The sequence below is a fragment of the Dipteris shenzhenensis genome, chromosome 20 (assembly GCF_047967505.1).
Source record: "Dipteris shenzhenensis isolate YYH24624 ecotype China chromosome 20, Dip_SZ_1.0, whole genome shotgun sequence".
In the NCBI taxonomy this organism is placed as follows: domain Eukaryota; kingdom Viridiplantae; phylum Streptophyta; class Polypodiopsida; order Gleicheniales; family Dipteridaceae; genus Dipteris; species Dipteris shenzhenensis.
In genome coordinates, this window is record NC_141615.1 from 50,049,174 (window position 1) to 50,066,362 (window position 17,189).

The following is a 17,189-nucleotide window of genomic DNA, read 5'->3' on the forward strand; positions in this document are numbered from 1 at the left end:
ATAAGGCCTGCGTAGAAGGAGTTGGAGGCGATGGAGGAGCAAGGGTGAAGCTTCTTGGCTGTATTGCGATAATGTGGGCATGGAGATCGAGAGTGGGGAGAAACTTGAGAGCTTGAGAGAGAGAGAGAGGGCCTTGAAATAGAAATGAGGAAAAGAGGGAGAAATGGTGGAAATTGGAGGCAAGTGTGGAACGAAATAGTATTTACAAAATAAATCTAAGAAAATGATTTTCCCCTTGTGGCAGGCCAAAAATATTTCTACTTTTGAATTGGGGAGGAACGCAATCAAGCAATGATTGCAAAATCTCCTTCGAGAGCATCCAGTATTTGCACGGTCGATGCCACATTGGCAGACGGCCAAATTTAGTGGAAGAACATTTTCTAGGCTACGTGCGGTCGTGGCCTGTGCGCGTCCTCGCCTTTTGTGCAGGTATCATACTATCCCAACAAGTGCCAAATTCCATTCGGGAAGTTAATAGGTGTTGAAAATTGTGAGTGAACGTATACGAGGAAGTCCAAGGCTGAAATTTCAGTCCAGGCGTAAAATTTTCGTCCTTGAACCGATTCGATTGACGTTCATTTTGCCTATGTACAGCGTGGCAATGAAGCAAAATTGTGTAAGCTTTCTCGCAATTGCAAGCTGGCATATAATTAGAGAAACTATCGGCGCTGCGAGATGGTAGTTCTTACTGGTAGACGAAGTTTTACTCTCTCCGTGCTTGCCAACCCAGTTCATAGACCGATCGTTGTTCTGCGCCTTTTTTTAAACGATGCTCCCCAATCGAGTTCGTCTCTTAAACATTAACTGCTCTCTCAGGATTTCTGAGTTTTGGGTTTTGAGTCCTAGTTTTGAGTTTATTAGTATGGCTCTCAGCAAGGGCAGCGAGCCCTTGCCTGAGCCCATAATGGCTTGTATGAGTTACTCTTTTTTATTGTACCTTGTCTCATAGGCCTGCTAGGTCTCCCGAAGATATTACTCTCTCTCTCTCTCTTCTTTGTCTCTCTCTCTCTCTCTCTCTCCCTCCCCTCCCCAAACCATCCCCCCAACGGTAGATCATTTGGTTGCCATAAGGGCTACAACAGAGGGAGCCAAGACTTAGAAAGAGGCTGTCTACTGCTGCACTGTGGATTTCAAGAAAGCCTTCAATACAGTTCCACGCAAGAAGCTGTGGGAAAGACTGAAAAAGCCTCAATTCCCTCAAGAACTTAGAAAGGCCACGTACGGACTCTGTGAAGAGTTCTAGCAGAGTTAGCACAGACACTAGTGGATCGATCGTACTCCAAGGGGAAAGCTGTCACATAGGAGTCCATCTAAGGGCCTGCAATCCTTTAAAACAACAATCTTCTGAGATCTCTTAGTCCTCTTAAAAACATGCTGTAGACACAAGTAATTAAACTATGAACTTTTTCGGATATTTCAAATTACACTTTGACTCTATTCCATTCATGCCAATGAAGTGAGAATCGTCTTTCTTAACTGTGAAAATCTTGATGTATGCAAGCTGAAAGATTTGAAGATGGCAAGTAGTATTAGTATGCTTTGCAAATTTGTGAAAATTGTTGAAAGGAGATCTTGAGGGAGTTTGATCACTGAAAAGGCTGGGAGAGAGGTCGTGACAGTTTGTAGAGAAGCTTGGGTTTGGAAAAGCAATTTCTCCATAATCTCTCTCTAAAATTCGTATTGCAGTCCAAATTTCACCCAAGTGCTGTGCTTGCTGCCTATGTCTTTGATTGCAGGGCAAAGAGTTTCTGAAGATAAGGTTACTAAAACCAACTTATTGGCTTGTATGGATCCAGCATGTGCCAATCTTTCTGTGACAAAATGCAGGAGCAGGGAAAATCTGTCTTCAATAATTTCCATGGGCTCTCTTTCAGGATTACTTCTTACTTGTGGGATGGACATTTATACACCAACGATATATGCCCTTACAAGGCTCATTGAATTGTTGACGATTGAGCTAATGTCCCACAAAATCTGTGCGCATTTAGCCTATCCAGGGTTCACAAAGACTCCAATGCTCAATGAAGTCGACATTGTTGAATCCACCTCAGATTTTTTGACAAGAGGTGCCATACTTGCAAAATCTGTAGGAAAGGCCTTTGTCAAGTTTATCTTGCTTGCTTGAATGAGGATCTCTAGCTTTATATGGTCTATATACATGAGAAGATTGCTTTAGAAGCGACTGGTGGAGAATGTTTTTCACTTTGAGAAGGGAGAATATGATTGGGCTGCGTTGCAACTTGTTTTTGTGCGTGCGTGCGTGCATGTGTGTGTGTGAGGTACTTTGCATCCCCAAAAGGTCGAAATTCACCAATTGGAGGATTCTAGAAACCATGATGCAATTTGTTAATTGACCAGGGTTCCAATCATAGAACAAGGTTCCAACCGTCAAGAACTCTGCATAAGCATGTCACATGCTAGAAATGTTTTCTACATTGAATTTTAAGTGCATTTTCATGGATTAAATCAAATTAATAATTCTTAAATTTTTAGTGCTTTTTCATGGATTTAAATTAATAACTCAAGAATTTTTCTAAACATTAACTGGATTATTAAAAACAAAAAATACAAAATTAGGATTTAATAGTAGTTTTTGCATTATTAGTGCAACATTATAAAGAGAAATTGTGAAATTTATTATGTGAAAATGACAGTGCCAGAAAGTAAACTTTTCAATCTTACCATCCTCATCCATCACTCTAACTATAGTCTCCATAGCTTGCTTCCTTTTTACTGATTGGAAGAAGAACTTAGAGGGGTAATCCCTAAGGAAAGCCAGGTGATATCCACTTAGAACAAAAGAATCAAGAAGAATTCAGCCACCTGCATCCAAATGAAAACAAACTGCAAGCAAACCTGGTGTAGAGCTGGAGATTTGTCTAACAGAATATGTGAGAACAGCTTCATAGCAATTTATAACGAGTTTCCAAGGCCAACTAGCAGAAATCCATCAAGGAAACATAAGAGCCTGGCAAAGGACAGATGAAATGCAGGCACAGAAAGATAGGGCCATTTTGTGCCCTTTTCCCATGATTTGTCTTATGATTCTTTGTTTAGCACCTAACCCTAAGTTTAACTGTAAAATATAATCTCTTAATTATCTAACTATCTTACTAGTCCATTTTATGGAATATCATCTCACAAGGTTTACGAGTTGACACGAAGAATTCTAATGATCTTGTTTTGTTGGGTCTGTTTGAGTCTATTGACTTTGTATTTTCCCCAATCCTTTGTTCATAGCCTACCCCCTAGGCATTAAGTGTCATGCCATAGCTTGTAGAGCCGGTCTGAGCAGTCTAGTGTGCATTGTTGGTCCATAAACACTCAAGTGGGTATGATTTAACTTCCCCTGTAGGATTCTATCAAATCATAACTTCCCCTCTTAGGGCTCTAAGGGCGTACTATCATACTTCTCTCAAAGGGTATTCTCCCGAAGTGTACCATTAGATTAACCTCAGTGAGTTTGACACTAGGCTCATTACAAAATAGAAATCCTTTGATAGCTAAATTCACAAGGTTAAATGTTGCCAAACCAGCTAGACATTCCTACCAAATTCAAAAAGGATATGAATTCATTTTTCTGGGGAACAACATTTCATCTGTTGCTTAAACAGTTGACTTGAGAGGTAAATCCTCCTCGTACGACGCAAGAATGACAAATAATCATCAACAAAGAAAGTCGGATTCATCTATTTGGCATCATTAGTCAGAAGTCCTTTTAGGGATCCCAGACACCTTGGCTTTTCTTTCTATCTTGAAATCATGATAAACAATCTACAATCTACTCAAGAATGAGAACTATCTCATTTTCTTCCACCTCTGGTGGATGGGTTCTTTTGTAATTTCTCCTACAGAGGCTTCAATAGACTAATGTGGAACACATTGTGGATACCAATGTTAAGTAAGTGAATTCAACCATGGAAGATACTACTTCCAAAGACCTTGCTGGCCATTCACATAATAAAGTTTCAGCAAATCAAGCAGGGTATCACTGTTTACCTCACTTTGAACCTTTGTTTGAGGATGCAATGCTGCTGAGGCGCTAAGTATGGTATCCAAGTTCTCAAATGGCAAAAATTTCTTGTGAGTTTGCTGTCCGGATCAGATACAATGGACTTAGGAAGCCCATGTTGCACAAATATGTGTCTAATGAAAAAAGATGAGAGGCTTTGCTTGGGGATGAGATGGGCTTGTTTGCTGAAGCGATCTCTTACCATCCAAATTATGTCATATTTCTTGCTTGTTTTCTTTATTCCATAGAATGAAAATCATTGTGATATGCTCCCATGGTCACTCAGGAATAGGCAATGGCTGAAGCAATCTCTTGCCTTTCCACATCAAAACTTCACCTTTTACAAAGTAATCATAATGCCACATTTTTGGTAGTATCTTTCTTCAGGCTAGGCCAAGAGAAAAGCTTCTCCAAAGCTGAATGATTCGACGTTTACTTCATTATACGATAATCCTTATGGTTGCTCCTTGCTGTGTATATTACTGGAAAATCAGCATCTTCCACACATGTATGAAGTCTTGAAGACAAGGTCCTCAGGATATGATACTGAGATATTCAAGATGGAAGGTTGGTGAGATAAAGCATCCAGTAAGGTAGATTTGACTGGAAACTGGATTGACTCAATGAGGTCATCCTCGTCTCTCCTCCTGTGTATCGGGACAGAAGGTTCTTCTAGAAAGAGGCTGGAAGAGCATCAAACCTTCACAAGCAGCACTATGGATGTGTATCGACAATCTTCACAGGGTGACCCAACGGGGGTTCTGGGCAGGTGTGCTTATGGCTTAAAGGCCCTCTGTTCTGTTTTGCGAGACAAGTTGGGAGATCCTGCAGCTCTGCTCCCCTGAGCATTGAGTGACGGTCTTGAAAGCCCTGTTGTTTCATTGCTGAGGCTATGCAGGAATGTGGTGATCTGAATGTATGTGCTCTGGTCTGTCTCTACTCTGCTCTTTGTATCTGCGATCCTTCCTCCATGTATCTTAGGTTGACACACACCGGATTAAGGAAATGGATCACCTGGGTCAGTGGTTCAAAACCACAACCTCCTAAAAAAGGCCGTGATTTTGCTCCTGTATCTCATATTATTGTGGAAATCTACATATAAAGTGCTCCTCCATCTCCACCTCCCCCAATGTGCGAGGACATCACCTTTCTTTTCCCTCCTCTTTTCAATAGTCTGGTCTACCACATTTTCATCCCTCCCTACTGAAACCGGCCTCTAATCACTCAGAGGGCAGTGGAACTAAACCTTTAATCACTTCAGCACTTATTTACAGCTCACAAAGCATATATCACAACCATTAACCATTGCATGATCATCATTTGGCATTTACCCATTTGTTCACAAACAAAACCACTGAAAAAGGGATGGAGGCTAGAATGCCCCTGCTCAACAAACATAGACGAGTGCACCCGATTGGCCCCAAACACCATGGTGCCCCTTTCGGTATTTCTTTATATTTCACAATGAAATGATTACAAGTTGCATCTGGGAGACCTTCCCTGCAACTGAGCACGCAGCCCCAATTCACTGAGCCTTCGCAAGGCTTTCAAGCATAGAACACCATCACATAAGTGCACTTAACCCATAGGCTCAACCCAAAGGCATTCTCTTTTCCAAGAGCAATTCCATTGGCTGTCCAGATGCAATCGCACTGCACCCCAGCTGCACTCTCTTTGAGTGGTTTCCAGATGGCATTCACAAAGCTTTTCAAAGCTCCAAAATAAAATCAGCAAAGTATCCCACCAAATAATGACTCATGTAGCACTGCCTGGGCACATGTGAACCAAGAAAGAGGTAGCACACGAGCCCAACCAATAGCTTATGGCAAAAAGAAATTGCAGCAGCAAAATCACAACTCGCCAAGCCCTGAAAACTCGAACCAAGTCCTCAATCGCTAAGAGGACATAGTAGCCAATGCCCAATTGCATTCTCAGCCAAAGAGGAGTGCAAAGGCATGAAGAAAGAGCATTTACAAGAGCCGACCAGCAAGAATTCCACTGGAAAATGCGAAAAGAAGCACTTCTGTCGCGAAGAAGTGGGAGTTCTTAGGCTCAAAAGAAGCGTGCTTCAGAGAGGAACGCTTTTGCAAATTCGACCAGCAAAAGAAGTGCTTAGCTCTGCCCATTCTACCAAACGCACGGAGGGAAAAGCATACCACTGCGAAGGGGAGGCAGAGGGGAAGCCATTGGGCCAAATGGAAGTCGAGGAATCCAAACGGATGAGGAGGTATGAAGAAAAACGGAATTCAGCTGAAGGAGGCTGAAAAACCAATCCAAAATCTCAACAAAGGGAGAAGATGAGAGAAAAAACCACACATGTGAAGTTTAGAAGGCCCAAGAAGGTCCAGGAATGGCAAAGGAGCATGTAGAAGGCACTAGAGCCACTTGGAACTCTAGGGGGGCCATTGAAGGTACATGGCCCTCTAGGGGGGCCATTAAAAATGCCACATCATCATTTCCCAACAACCACTCTTTTAATTCCTTGGAATGTCTTTGGGCCTAGGGATTAATTACGCTTATGTCCTAGGCACCATGCCGCGTTTAATTACACATTATTAAGCCCACGCTTAGACTTTTAAAACCAAAGTTGTCACGGTCTTGTAGTACATTAAAGTACTTAGAATTTCACGCCCCCGTAACACCTACTATCCAAGAGTCGGCCTATGGCAGAATGCCTCTCCAAAAGGCAACTCGATCCCTTTTCAGGTTGGGGCATAGACATTAAGCACTCCAATCTGAGAACTGCCCAGGAGGAGTATGATCCACTGAGCCCTAGTTGGGATCAAGACACCATGTGCAATAGCAATGGGAAGGATGGAGGCTGAAATTGAAATGCAAACTAGACCTCATGATCCAAGAGCAAGGGACCAAAATGTATGCCCAGGTAGGAGTATTCCTATCATGACACATTCCCTGTCAGTGAGCTTGTGCTCTTGGTGACCAAGGTATGAATCTGGTCCCTAAGGGCCCGCTTCTTGTGGTGGCGCAGGTAGGGATCCCGTGCATATTCCAAATGACAATCCTCATTGAAGAGGGAGCTATATACATAGGCTGGTAGCTGGCCCTTGCTATGCAAAAAAATATTAAGAGAACATTAAAAGAGTTTTGGATCTGTATATGGCATTTCTTTTCACCTAGCCAAGTCAAAGGAGAAATCATAAGGAGCCCTCTCATGAATGCATTTGTATCTCCGAACATGGATAGTCCAGACGCCCTTTCATGCACTTAAGACTTAGACATGCATTCATATCCCTTCACCCCCCTTTCCCCACAGTTTCTTCCCTTTTTCAACCCTTTCTCACCTGTCAATGCATGTACAGGGCCCATAACATAAATTTGAATAGGTGCATATGGTCTGCCCACCTAAGGGCCATACTTAAGCCATTTCCCCCATGCAAGTGCAGTTTGTGTTCACTCTTGTATCAAGAGTTAAGGGTTACAAAATAAGTTGTCCATCCGGGGAGAGAAGGCTATTTTTTAAACTGTAATTTTATGATGTAGCAGAATGCAGTTGTATGTCAGAGAACTAGTGCCTCTCTTCTTAATTTGGGTTGTTGGACCAGGGAATTGGACATGGACGTGACAAATGCATTGGTTCCTTGCCAGCTTTCTCATCTTCCCCATAGCTCTTTGATTGCTGCATCCAGAAAGGGAATCCTTAACTATGTCTTGGCAGCACATCGTAAAAGGCCATTCCAAGTTCAGGCAAAGTACAAGCAAGGAGGGAAATCTGATAACAGTGGGGATAGCTCATCACGTTTTGGCCCTCTTTTTGCTAATGGAGGCTCTGGAATAAATTCTCCTGTTCCTTTGGAGCAGCAGCCTGTGAATGAGTATCAGAATCTTAGAGAATCAGTGCTTTTTTCCTGGGCAATTGAAGATCTTTGGGCGTATGGTTTTAGATTGTCAGCAATTGGTGCTGTAGTGACTGTGTTGTTGGGATGGCCAGTTATGGCATGGAATGTGAACCCTGAGGAAGAGCTTGTCAAATGTGGAACAGGATCCCTTTGTGGGGGTCTTTTGGCAGTGACATTAGCAGTTCTGAGGATGTATCTTGGCTGGGCGTATGTTGGAAATCGCCTTTTTAGTGCTACTGTTGAATGTACGCTTCTTTGCCTTCAGATTTTTGAATCTTTACCACTCTTTTTTCCTCTCTTACCATTGACTCTGCGAAATAATGAGGTATATTTGTAATGGCTTCTCTGTTTTCTGTTTACATTAGAGAAGTTTTGTACAGTTATGTTCTGATGTTACAAATTACCATATGTGAAATATGCCGACGGAACTAGTTAATTGTCCAATTGTTAGCAATGTTATCGTAAGGTTAGAAGAACTGTAATTGAGATTCTGCTTTGATCTCTATGTGGTTTGACATAAAGGCGGGGAAGATGTTCACCTTAGATTTCATGAAGTTTATTTTAAATTACAGTTGTGCATGTGGGTACCTGGTTGCTGCAGGCTGCTAAATGTATGTAGGGAATTAGCCCCTTGGGGTTGGTAGGGCATGGGTATGGTGACTCACTGAGCTGTTAAAGCGAATGAGCAAGATCATCCAAATATAGATTAGTAGATGTCTGCGGATTCAATCTTTAAAAGGGAAGGGGAGTCCTTGTTGAGTCGCAGAAGGTGCCACATGTCCAGATCGCGTGCACCGGGTACGAGGGGATCCTACCCCCTCGCCCCATAGCCATGCATGCCCTCTCCCATTCCCAAAAAGGCCAGCGGGATAAGGGAGAGGGGTATGACCCTTCTTATATCCAAGGAGCTCAACAATCCCACGTTGCATATGGGATAACTCCACCTTTAGGACCCCAATACCATTCAAGTTAATCAAGCCACACAAGGGTACCAAGGGTGATTGGACCAAATCCAACACCCCTTGTGGGACGAGCACCATGAAAGGTGGGCTTGACCAAACAAAAGGCCAGCCCAAGTTGGCTGCCAACCATCAAACCAAGCGTGATGTGACAAATTGCACAGGGGTATGTGAAAATCAAAGCCGCCCCCTAAGTGCCTTCAAAGTCATGTCAACACCAAAGGTGCCAGCTGTCGGTGCAAGCAGCCACCGCCGTAATCAAAGTTGCACTTAAGGCTGCCACAGATCACGACACTTCCATAGCATACCACAGTCACAGTCCGCTGGAAATCGCCAGTCGCCGTGAAACCAGCCTCAAGGCCAACAAGAGGGTGGTAGAACACTAACCAAACAAAAGCCTTCACAATAAGATACTCAGCAAACACTCCAAAGTCAGATAGGGGGAGCTAGAGCGCTCCCGCTCAAATACAAAGACACAGACTGGCCTCAAAGCCTTGGGTCCCTTTTGGTATTTCTTCATTGAATAGAGAGAAAAATAACCAAGCTACACAAGTAGTACAATCTCTCTTACAACGAAGGGCATTCCACAACCCATCCGGGCTCAATAGTCAATGCAAATCCTCTGCTGTAAGGGGTCATTAAAGTATAGGAAAAGGCATCCATTTCTGTCCCAGATCACTGGTACTCAGCTTAGGATTGTTTGTTCCTAGCAACCAACACTTGGTTGTACAATCCCACCCCATAACTGCCTCAAGTGCCTGCTTGACCATTCAACCGTTTAAAGCAGAAGAGAAAGCATATTTATACAACGGGCAACCAAGTAAGCTTGAACAAGGAGAATAGCATCATCCAGAAGACCTTCTGGGTGACATAAACCACAGAGTATCCAACCAGCTCTTCCAAAGCATCTCGCAACCAAACAGAGAGGTGCTCTATCCGCCGTTCTCCAAAACATCTCATGACCAGCAGAGCTTCCCTTCCAAAAGTCACGAGCACCCACCGAGATGTAAACTGCAACCAGCATGGTTTTTGTGCACAGTCAGCCCTTTAATGCTCATTCGCGACCACGAGCTTGGAGTTTAGGAACAGTCAGCAACCTGAGGTGGATTCACGCCGTCAAGCGACCAGCTTGGCTCCTAGAGCCAATTCGCCATACAAGGGCTAAGCCTTGTGACCAGCTAGACCCGAGTGAATCACCAGGGGTGGAGCTTTGCAACTAGCCCGTACTCCAGGAGTGGAACGTGACCAACAGATCAACTGTGTGGAGGCCAACAACCCATATTAGAGCTCGCCATACGAAACAAGCCCGTTAGCTCTACGTGCGCGTAGCAGTCCTTTTTCCCACCCGCTCCGCATAGCAATTCGCCGTCACAAGGTCTCTTAGGTAGGGACTCTCTCTTTCACCATCGCACAGGCCGCGCGGCGCCCATCTGCCTCTCTATACTCCACCCGTGTGCTCTACCTAGAGGAGAATGGCTTCGGTCCTTTGTCACGACTGATCCATTTCCATGACTAGGTCTGTATCGAACTCTATCTGATGGAGATGCGGCGACACAGGGAGGCGCTTCTACGACAGATCAAAGAGCAGCAGGGGTTGGTCAGAGCACTACAGGACATAGAGGGTGATTGGACACAGCGGCACGTCACAGACTTCTATACATTTGAGTCAGCCCCCGGACACAGTGGAGTGGAGGAAGAGGAGCTAACGGATATGAGAGCAGTCTGGATGAGCAGCCGGCACAGTACCGTCGAGAGAGGGACGCAAAGTCCACATGTGCGATAGAGAGCCCCCAAAGTACACTCTATTGAGGGCCGACCTATCACAACTTTCCTCAGAGGAGACTGACAGGGACGAGGGATCACTCTAGACATAGCCCAGAAAGTTCAGAGAGCGAGGAGACCGCACCCCCCGCCGCAGCATGAGACAGCTCGACAGATGCAGATACGAGATATTTTTGCAGCCCACCAGAGAGCCATCACTGTACTAGGCTTCGGTTTCATCCCAGCGCCTGGATAGATTGATTGATATGATATGATTATGATTATGTTTATGATCATGATTTTGTTAGCATAGATTAGTACCCAGCAAGGGTCCTAGCGTACCCTTTGCTTCAGCCCACTGAGGCTTGTATGAGTTCGCTTTTCTGTGCGCTTTGTCCCATAGGCTCGCGAGGTCTCCCGTGGACGTTAATATATCTTTCTTTCTTTCTTTCTTTCTCGCGATCCGTCTCCACTTGTCGACCACTAGCCAGCCGCCTTCCAACCTCTTCCATTCCCATGCATGTATGCTAGTTGGGATTCAGCATTTTGGCCACGTGGCGGTTCACTTTGACCCATGCCCCCTCTTTGGACCACTCCAAAAGCCCAAGCATTTAATTCGCCCCCAAGGCTCATCATTTCCTAGGGCGCCTTTGCACACCTAAGAGCACAAGGCTTCCCCCCCTTGATTTCTTAGGGTCTTGCTCACATGTAAGCTCAATAAGTCACGCCCTCGTGACACGCTACCAAACAGTCCGCCACGGGTTGACACTTCCCGAGGCGGGCTAGGTTGAGTCACAGAATGTGCCACGTGTCCAAACTAGGTGCACTAGGTACGAGGGGATCCCAATCCCCTCACCCCATAGCCATGCATGTCCTCTCCCATTCCCCAAAAGGCCGGTGGGATAAGGGAGAGAGGTCTATGACCCTTTTTTTTCTTTGCAAAAAAGATGACTTCATCAAGTATGAATGAAAGCCACAAGAGCAAGCTCAAATGCGGGAGTACGTCATGACATGCATGAAAGAAAAAACAGCTCAAAAAGAGCTAACAAAAATCCAAGTTAGAGGCTGAAAATGCCAACTCAACCTTGAAATAGTCTTAGAGAAGAAAGGAGATCGTCTCCAAACTTTGAAAAAGGTCTCTCTCCTGGTTGTAGCTGCTCTGGAGCCCTCCATTGCCTCTGTACATCTAGCTTTCCAAATATGCCAGCTTGTGTGCTAGTCCGAGTACTTTGTTACGATGTTCTAATATGTCTTTATATATGTGTGTGTCTTGTGTGTGTGTGTGTGAGAATGCACAACAGAGGAGTTCAAATCGCAGGTTATGCCCTATTACTACTTTACACAGATGACATAGTCTTCTTCGCAAAAAGCAAGAGGGACATGCAAACACATTTGGAAACACTAGGAAAATTTGCATACACTTTAAATAACCAGGACATAAGCAATGTGTGATTGCACACATCACAGAAAACTACGGGGATAGCATAGACAACGTGAGAAATGTATTAGAGCAGCCATCGAAAAAGCTAGGAAATTGCATGCACGCGCGCGCGCACACACACACTCACTTTTTTAAAAAAGTGAAAGCTTACAAGAATAGTCACCTCAGAAAAGAGGCGCTAGAAAATACATCAATTGAAGATCTCAGTATAAGCCAAATATACGTCCTGATCTATCTGGCGAGTCTGAAAGCAATCAAACACACACACACACACACACACACAAATTTTTTAGTGAAAGCTTTGATTGATTATATTACAAGAATAGTCACCTCAGAAAAGAGGCGCTAGAAAATACATCAACTGAAGATCTCAGTATAAGCCAAATATACATCCCTATCTATCTAGCGAGTCTGCAAGCAATCAAAGAAAGATTGCTGCAGAGAACGCTTAAAGAAAGCAAATAAAGAAAAATTGGGATCACTAAAGACTTTACAATTGCGGTCTGTCCATAAAGTCCAAAGTGCTCAATAACGAGCCCAAACAAAGAAAAGATGAAACTCTGGTCGCTGTGGATGAAAACCAAAGAGCTAGAAAAATTTCCCAAAGAGAAGAGTTGGGAATCTCGCTCGTAGCCTCTGTCGAAGAGAATCCAAAAACTGTCGAGAAGACGGGCAATGCCAGAATAAATGAGGCACAGTCTCCTGAGAAATGAGACACCGATGACATAAAGCAGGAGCAATGTGCCTACGATTTCCAGATGGAAAAATTCCTAGAAGCACTCGCCATAAAAAAGCCTGTGGCCGAAGTGGAACCTTGTATGCCCAAAGTTGCCGCAGTCTTTTTCTCCACCACTTAACTGGCCAATGCATTCGCTAAAGAGAATTACTCCTTTTTGAAACCTAGGGTTGAGGCGAAAGGATTTTGTATAAAGCAGGCACAGTAATCTGAGATAGCCTCAAAGGACGAGAGGAGGACGCAAGGGAAGTCAATGTCCAATCCTCTAATCGATCCTGGAGTTCCAAAGGAGGGATTGGAACCAAAGGGGAAAGCATAGAAGTGATTTGCTGCCACAAAGTACGATAATGAGAACCCAAACCATACTGTGTGGCTGCCAGAGAAAAGGGAAGCATAGAGTCATCATCATGAATAACATTAGCAACAGTATTGATCCCTTTAAAAGAAATAAAGTAAGAACGGCGAGGTTCCTGTAAAGCAAGCGGAGGCTGAAAAACTTTTGACCGGTGAATGCTTTAAGCCCGCAAAGAGATACCCATCAGAGACTATCGACCATGTCATTCCAGGTGAGACAGAATATGCTTCCAGTCAAGAAGCAAGTTGGAGACCATAGGGCAGCCATGCAAAGTGCCATCAATGCACCCAAACAAGAAATCCCACTGAGTGGGTTGCCAATGACCAAAAGCAGGAGTACTGATATGTGTGACCAGAGATTGAATCATGAGAGCCCAGGGCTGCTCACCTTTCAATAATTGCAGCAACATTTTTCCCCTGTGAGCAAGGATGTACTCGTGGATATTAGTGATATTCAATCCTCCATGCATTTTGGGAGAACAAATTCGATGCATCGAAAGCAGTCTGAGACTTTTTCTGCCATGTTTGGAATGCCAAAAGATTTCCATAATGACAGACATAAAGGCATCAAGATCTGCCTTGGTGAACATGATCAAAGGCAAATAAAATTGAATGTACGCCACAAGAATGGATTGCACTATTCGGAGGCGAACATGTAAAGGCCAGGTTGCCAATTTCCAATATTCAAGTTTTTTCCGGAGCTTGATTAGAACTCAATCAATTTGCTGTCAACGAGTAAGTCCCTAGCCCAAAGGATAACCAAGGTGTCGAACTAACTGAGTGGGTGGGATGATCTCCCCTGGCCATAAGAGACTGTGCCAGTCTTTAAAATGCAATGGGAGCAGCTTAGACTTTTGAAAGCTAACATGAAGGCCAGCTGCCAAACCATAAAATGAAAGGGCTTGCATCAAAGCAGAAAGATCAAGCTGAGTATTCCTTGGAGTAAAGAAAGAATTATTAGCATAGGGCTGAGCAACCATGCTGCGATTTTCATCCAGTTCCAAACCATGGAGAGAATCTATAGCCACTAGATGATCAATGTATTGGAGCATAGGATGAGTAGCAATAGCATACAGTAAGGCACTAAGAGGACAGCCTTGACGAACGGAACTACAAAGAGTTCATTCTTCAGGAAATGTCTCCAGAAAGAATACAAGAACCATTGCTATCCCTATAGAGCCAATAAATAACCTGCTGCATTTTTATTCCAAAGCCCAAGGATCACATTGTTTGCGAGATGAACTCCCATTGAACTGTGTCAAAAGCTTTAGCAATGTCAATCTATAAGAGCAAAACATCTTGCTGCGTGTACTTGGCATATTCAATCCCAACATAAGCATTGGCAATATTGTCCATGATATGCCTACGAGGAACAAAGCCATATTGAGAAGGATGCAGCCCATCATGTAGACAGCCTTTGATACGGTCAATAAACATTTTAGCTATGATCTTGTAAATGACTGGCATGAGCGTGATTGGTCTCCAATCAGTGATAAAATCAGAAATCTGCTTCTTAGGAAGGAGCTTTACCAGTCCCTTTTTCCATAACATGGGCATTTGCTGATTTTCCCAAGCTGAATTAGCCATTTGCAACAGAGGGGATTTGAGGCTATCCCAGAAAGCAAGAAAGAATTCAATAGTGAGGCCATCCCATCCTGGAGATTTCCATCTACCATAGGATTTAATTGCATCTGACAATTCCCTCTTACTGAAGGGAAGTTCCAGTTCCAAAGCTTGAGCTTGAGAAAGAATTGGATGGACATGCTGTAAAAGAAGCTGATGTGCAGACAAAATCTCAGGAGATTTTTTTTTTTTGCACATCGCTTGGAGGAGCTCCCGTCTGCTGCTGCCCGCCACCACCCGCCGTCGCCTTCACCCAGCCCTTGGCAGCGCTCTGCCCCTTGGTCGCGCCCTGCTTCCTTGGCAGCGCCCTGCTGCCTTGGCCGCGCAGGGTCCCTTGGCAGCACCCTGCTCAGGTCGCCCCCACCTTCAGCCCTCTCGCATCGCGCCCCCCTTCAGCCTGCTGTCGCGCCTCCCCTTCAGCCCGCCTGGCTGCTGCAGGTCGTGCCCTGGTGGTCGAGCCCCCCTTCAGCCCGCTTGCAGCCCGCTTGCATTGTGGACCCCCCCTACAGCATGACTGGCTGCTGCTGGTCGCGCCCTGCTGGTCCTGCTGGCTGCTGCTAGTCGCGCCCCTTCAGGCTGCCATCTAGGCCGCCCTTTAGGCCGACCGTAGCTGTTGTCTGCCCCTCCCTTGCGCTTCAGGCTAGGCTGCTTCAGGGCCCTCTCCGGGGCTGTTCTGCTCGTGTTCCGGAGAGCTGAGTTCTTGGGCTGCTTCCAGACATTGGCGGAGCTTTCTGCTTCAGCAATGAGTGGCCTGTTTTCATTCCACGCAGGCTGAAGCTTGGGGCTTTCTTTAAGCAGGGGTTTTTTGGGATTCTAGAGGTTGGTTGCGAGTTCTTGGTGGGTATTTTCAGCAGAGGTAGCTCCTCCCCTCAGGACAGCGCAAGCAGAGACAATGGAGGACACTAATGCGACTCCCGTCGCCGAACCTGAGGAGATTGAAGTCACAGTTTCTTTTCCTTCTGACATTGTGCAGATGATTGAGGTAGCAGAGGAGGGTTTTCGTTTGACGCACATCATTGGCTTTCTACCCAGTAGAGGCCAACAGTTACGTGATTGGGTGTACACCAGCATGGCCTCATTGGGTGTCTCAGTTACGGTTTTCCGATTGCTTGGCAGAGGGTACTTTTCTTTTGGCCTTCAGTTTGCAGAGCAGGCTCAAAGAGTACTTATGAGCTTTCAGAGCAGAGTCATCCATTTGTGGCCTCGGCGGAAGCACTTTAGTACTACTTCCTCGGGACCGTGTCAGGTCTCTTTTTGGATGCTTTTCCCTGGACTTCCTGATAAGGTAAGCTCTTGTCGTAGAGCTGTGGAGCATATGGCTAGCGTGGCAGGTACAGTCATCCCATCAGGTGCAAGACTTTCCTATGCTGAGTCACTTGCTGGTATAGGTGTTACAAGGGTCAGACTCACTTCAGAGTTCCCCCCTCCTCGACCTTTGCCTACTTTGATTTCGTACTCCACGGGAGATTTTGTCCAGATGCAGCAGAGGGTTTTGTACGAGGGGCTTCCTGATCAATGTCTTTTTTGTTGGAAGAGAGGTCACTTTATTAGGGATTGCCCCAGTCGTCGGCCTCGATCAGAGACTCCGGATCCTTCTCATCCTACGAGTGACTCAGAGCCTACAGTTCAGCCTCCAGGGGTCTCTGAGCCTGCTTCGACTCATTCAGTAGAACGAGACGAGACTCCTCTAGGGGAGCCTTTAGTGGACTCAGAGGACCTGGAGGTGCCTCCAATGGAATAGCTTTCACGGAGAGCTCGGAGGAGACAGAGATAGAGAGAGAGAGCCAGCAGTACAAGCAGCCGCAGGTACGAGCTCACAGATGGCAGAGAGTTGAGACACATGTGCAGGAGACCCCGGAAAGGGGAGATGCAGAGGACCATCCGCAGGCAGGTCTTGACACTGTGCAAGAGACGGTAGCTCAGGAAGTCGAGACACATGTGCACGAGACCCCGGAAAGGGGAGATGCAGAGGACCATTCGCAGGCAGGTCTTGACACTGTGCAGGAGACGGTAGCTTAGGGAGTCGAGACACATGTGCAGGAGACCCCGAAAAGGGGATATGCGGAGGACCATCCATAGGCAGGTCTTCACATTGTGCAGGAGACAGTAGCTCAGGATTTGATGACTCTAGACACTACTACCGCGGAGGTTCAGATATTGGTTACGGAGACAGTTATTCAGCATGAGACTGCTCAGGTTGCAGTTACTGTGATGGATGCCTCTCCCCAGCAGTCCATTGAGAGAGTGGTATTTTACGACACAGGTCAGCAGAGTCAGAGCCTGTCCCAGGATCTCATGCGCCTGTACGAGGCTCCCTCGAGACCCCTTTCACAGCCCCGTCGCACAGTACCTTCCTTTGTTGCTATGCGGAGCGTCCTTTTAGACACCCCTCCCAGTACAGCCTCGTCCTCGCAGCTTTTCACTCTTGGTTTATCCAGATCTTTTG

The 17,189-nt window shown here is 45.4% G+C and overlaps 1 protein-coding gene across 3 annotated transcripts in view; it reads left to right on the forward strand.

Annotated features, from left to right (window-relative positions):
- The first annotated feature begins 272 nt into the window (after positions 1-272).
- The window catches only part of LOC147889796 (YCF36, putative (DUF1230)), an 84,306-nt gene continuing 67,389 nt past the window's right edge, over positions 273-17,189 (forward strand). For 2 of the 3 annotated variants that reach the window (XM_087392053.1, XM_087392054.1), the window contains exons 1-2: positions 273-429; positions 7,576-8,114. In XM_087392053.1, the coding sequence (XP_087248179.1) occupies positions 338-429; positions 7,576-8,114 (631 nt within the window). In that variant the 5' untranslated portion in view covers positions 273-337. Of the gene's footprint in view, positions 430-468; positions 617-7,575; positions 8,115-17,189 lie in introns of those variants that run through there. The other variant, XM_087392055.1, reaches the window with a different exon arrangement.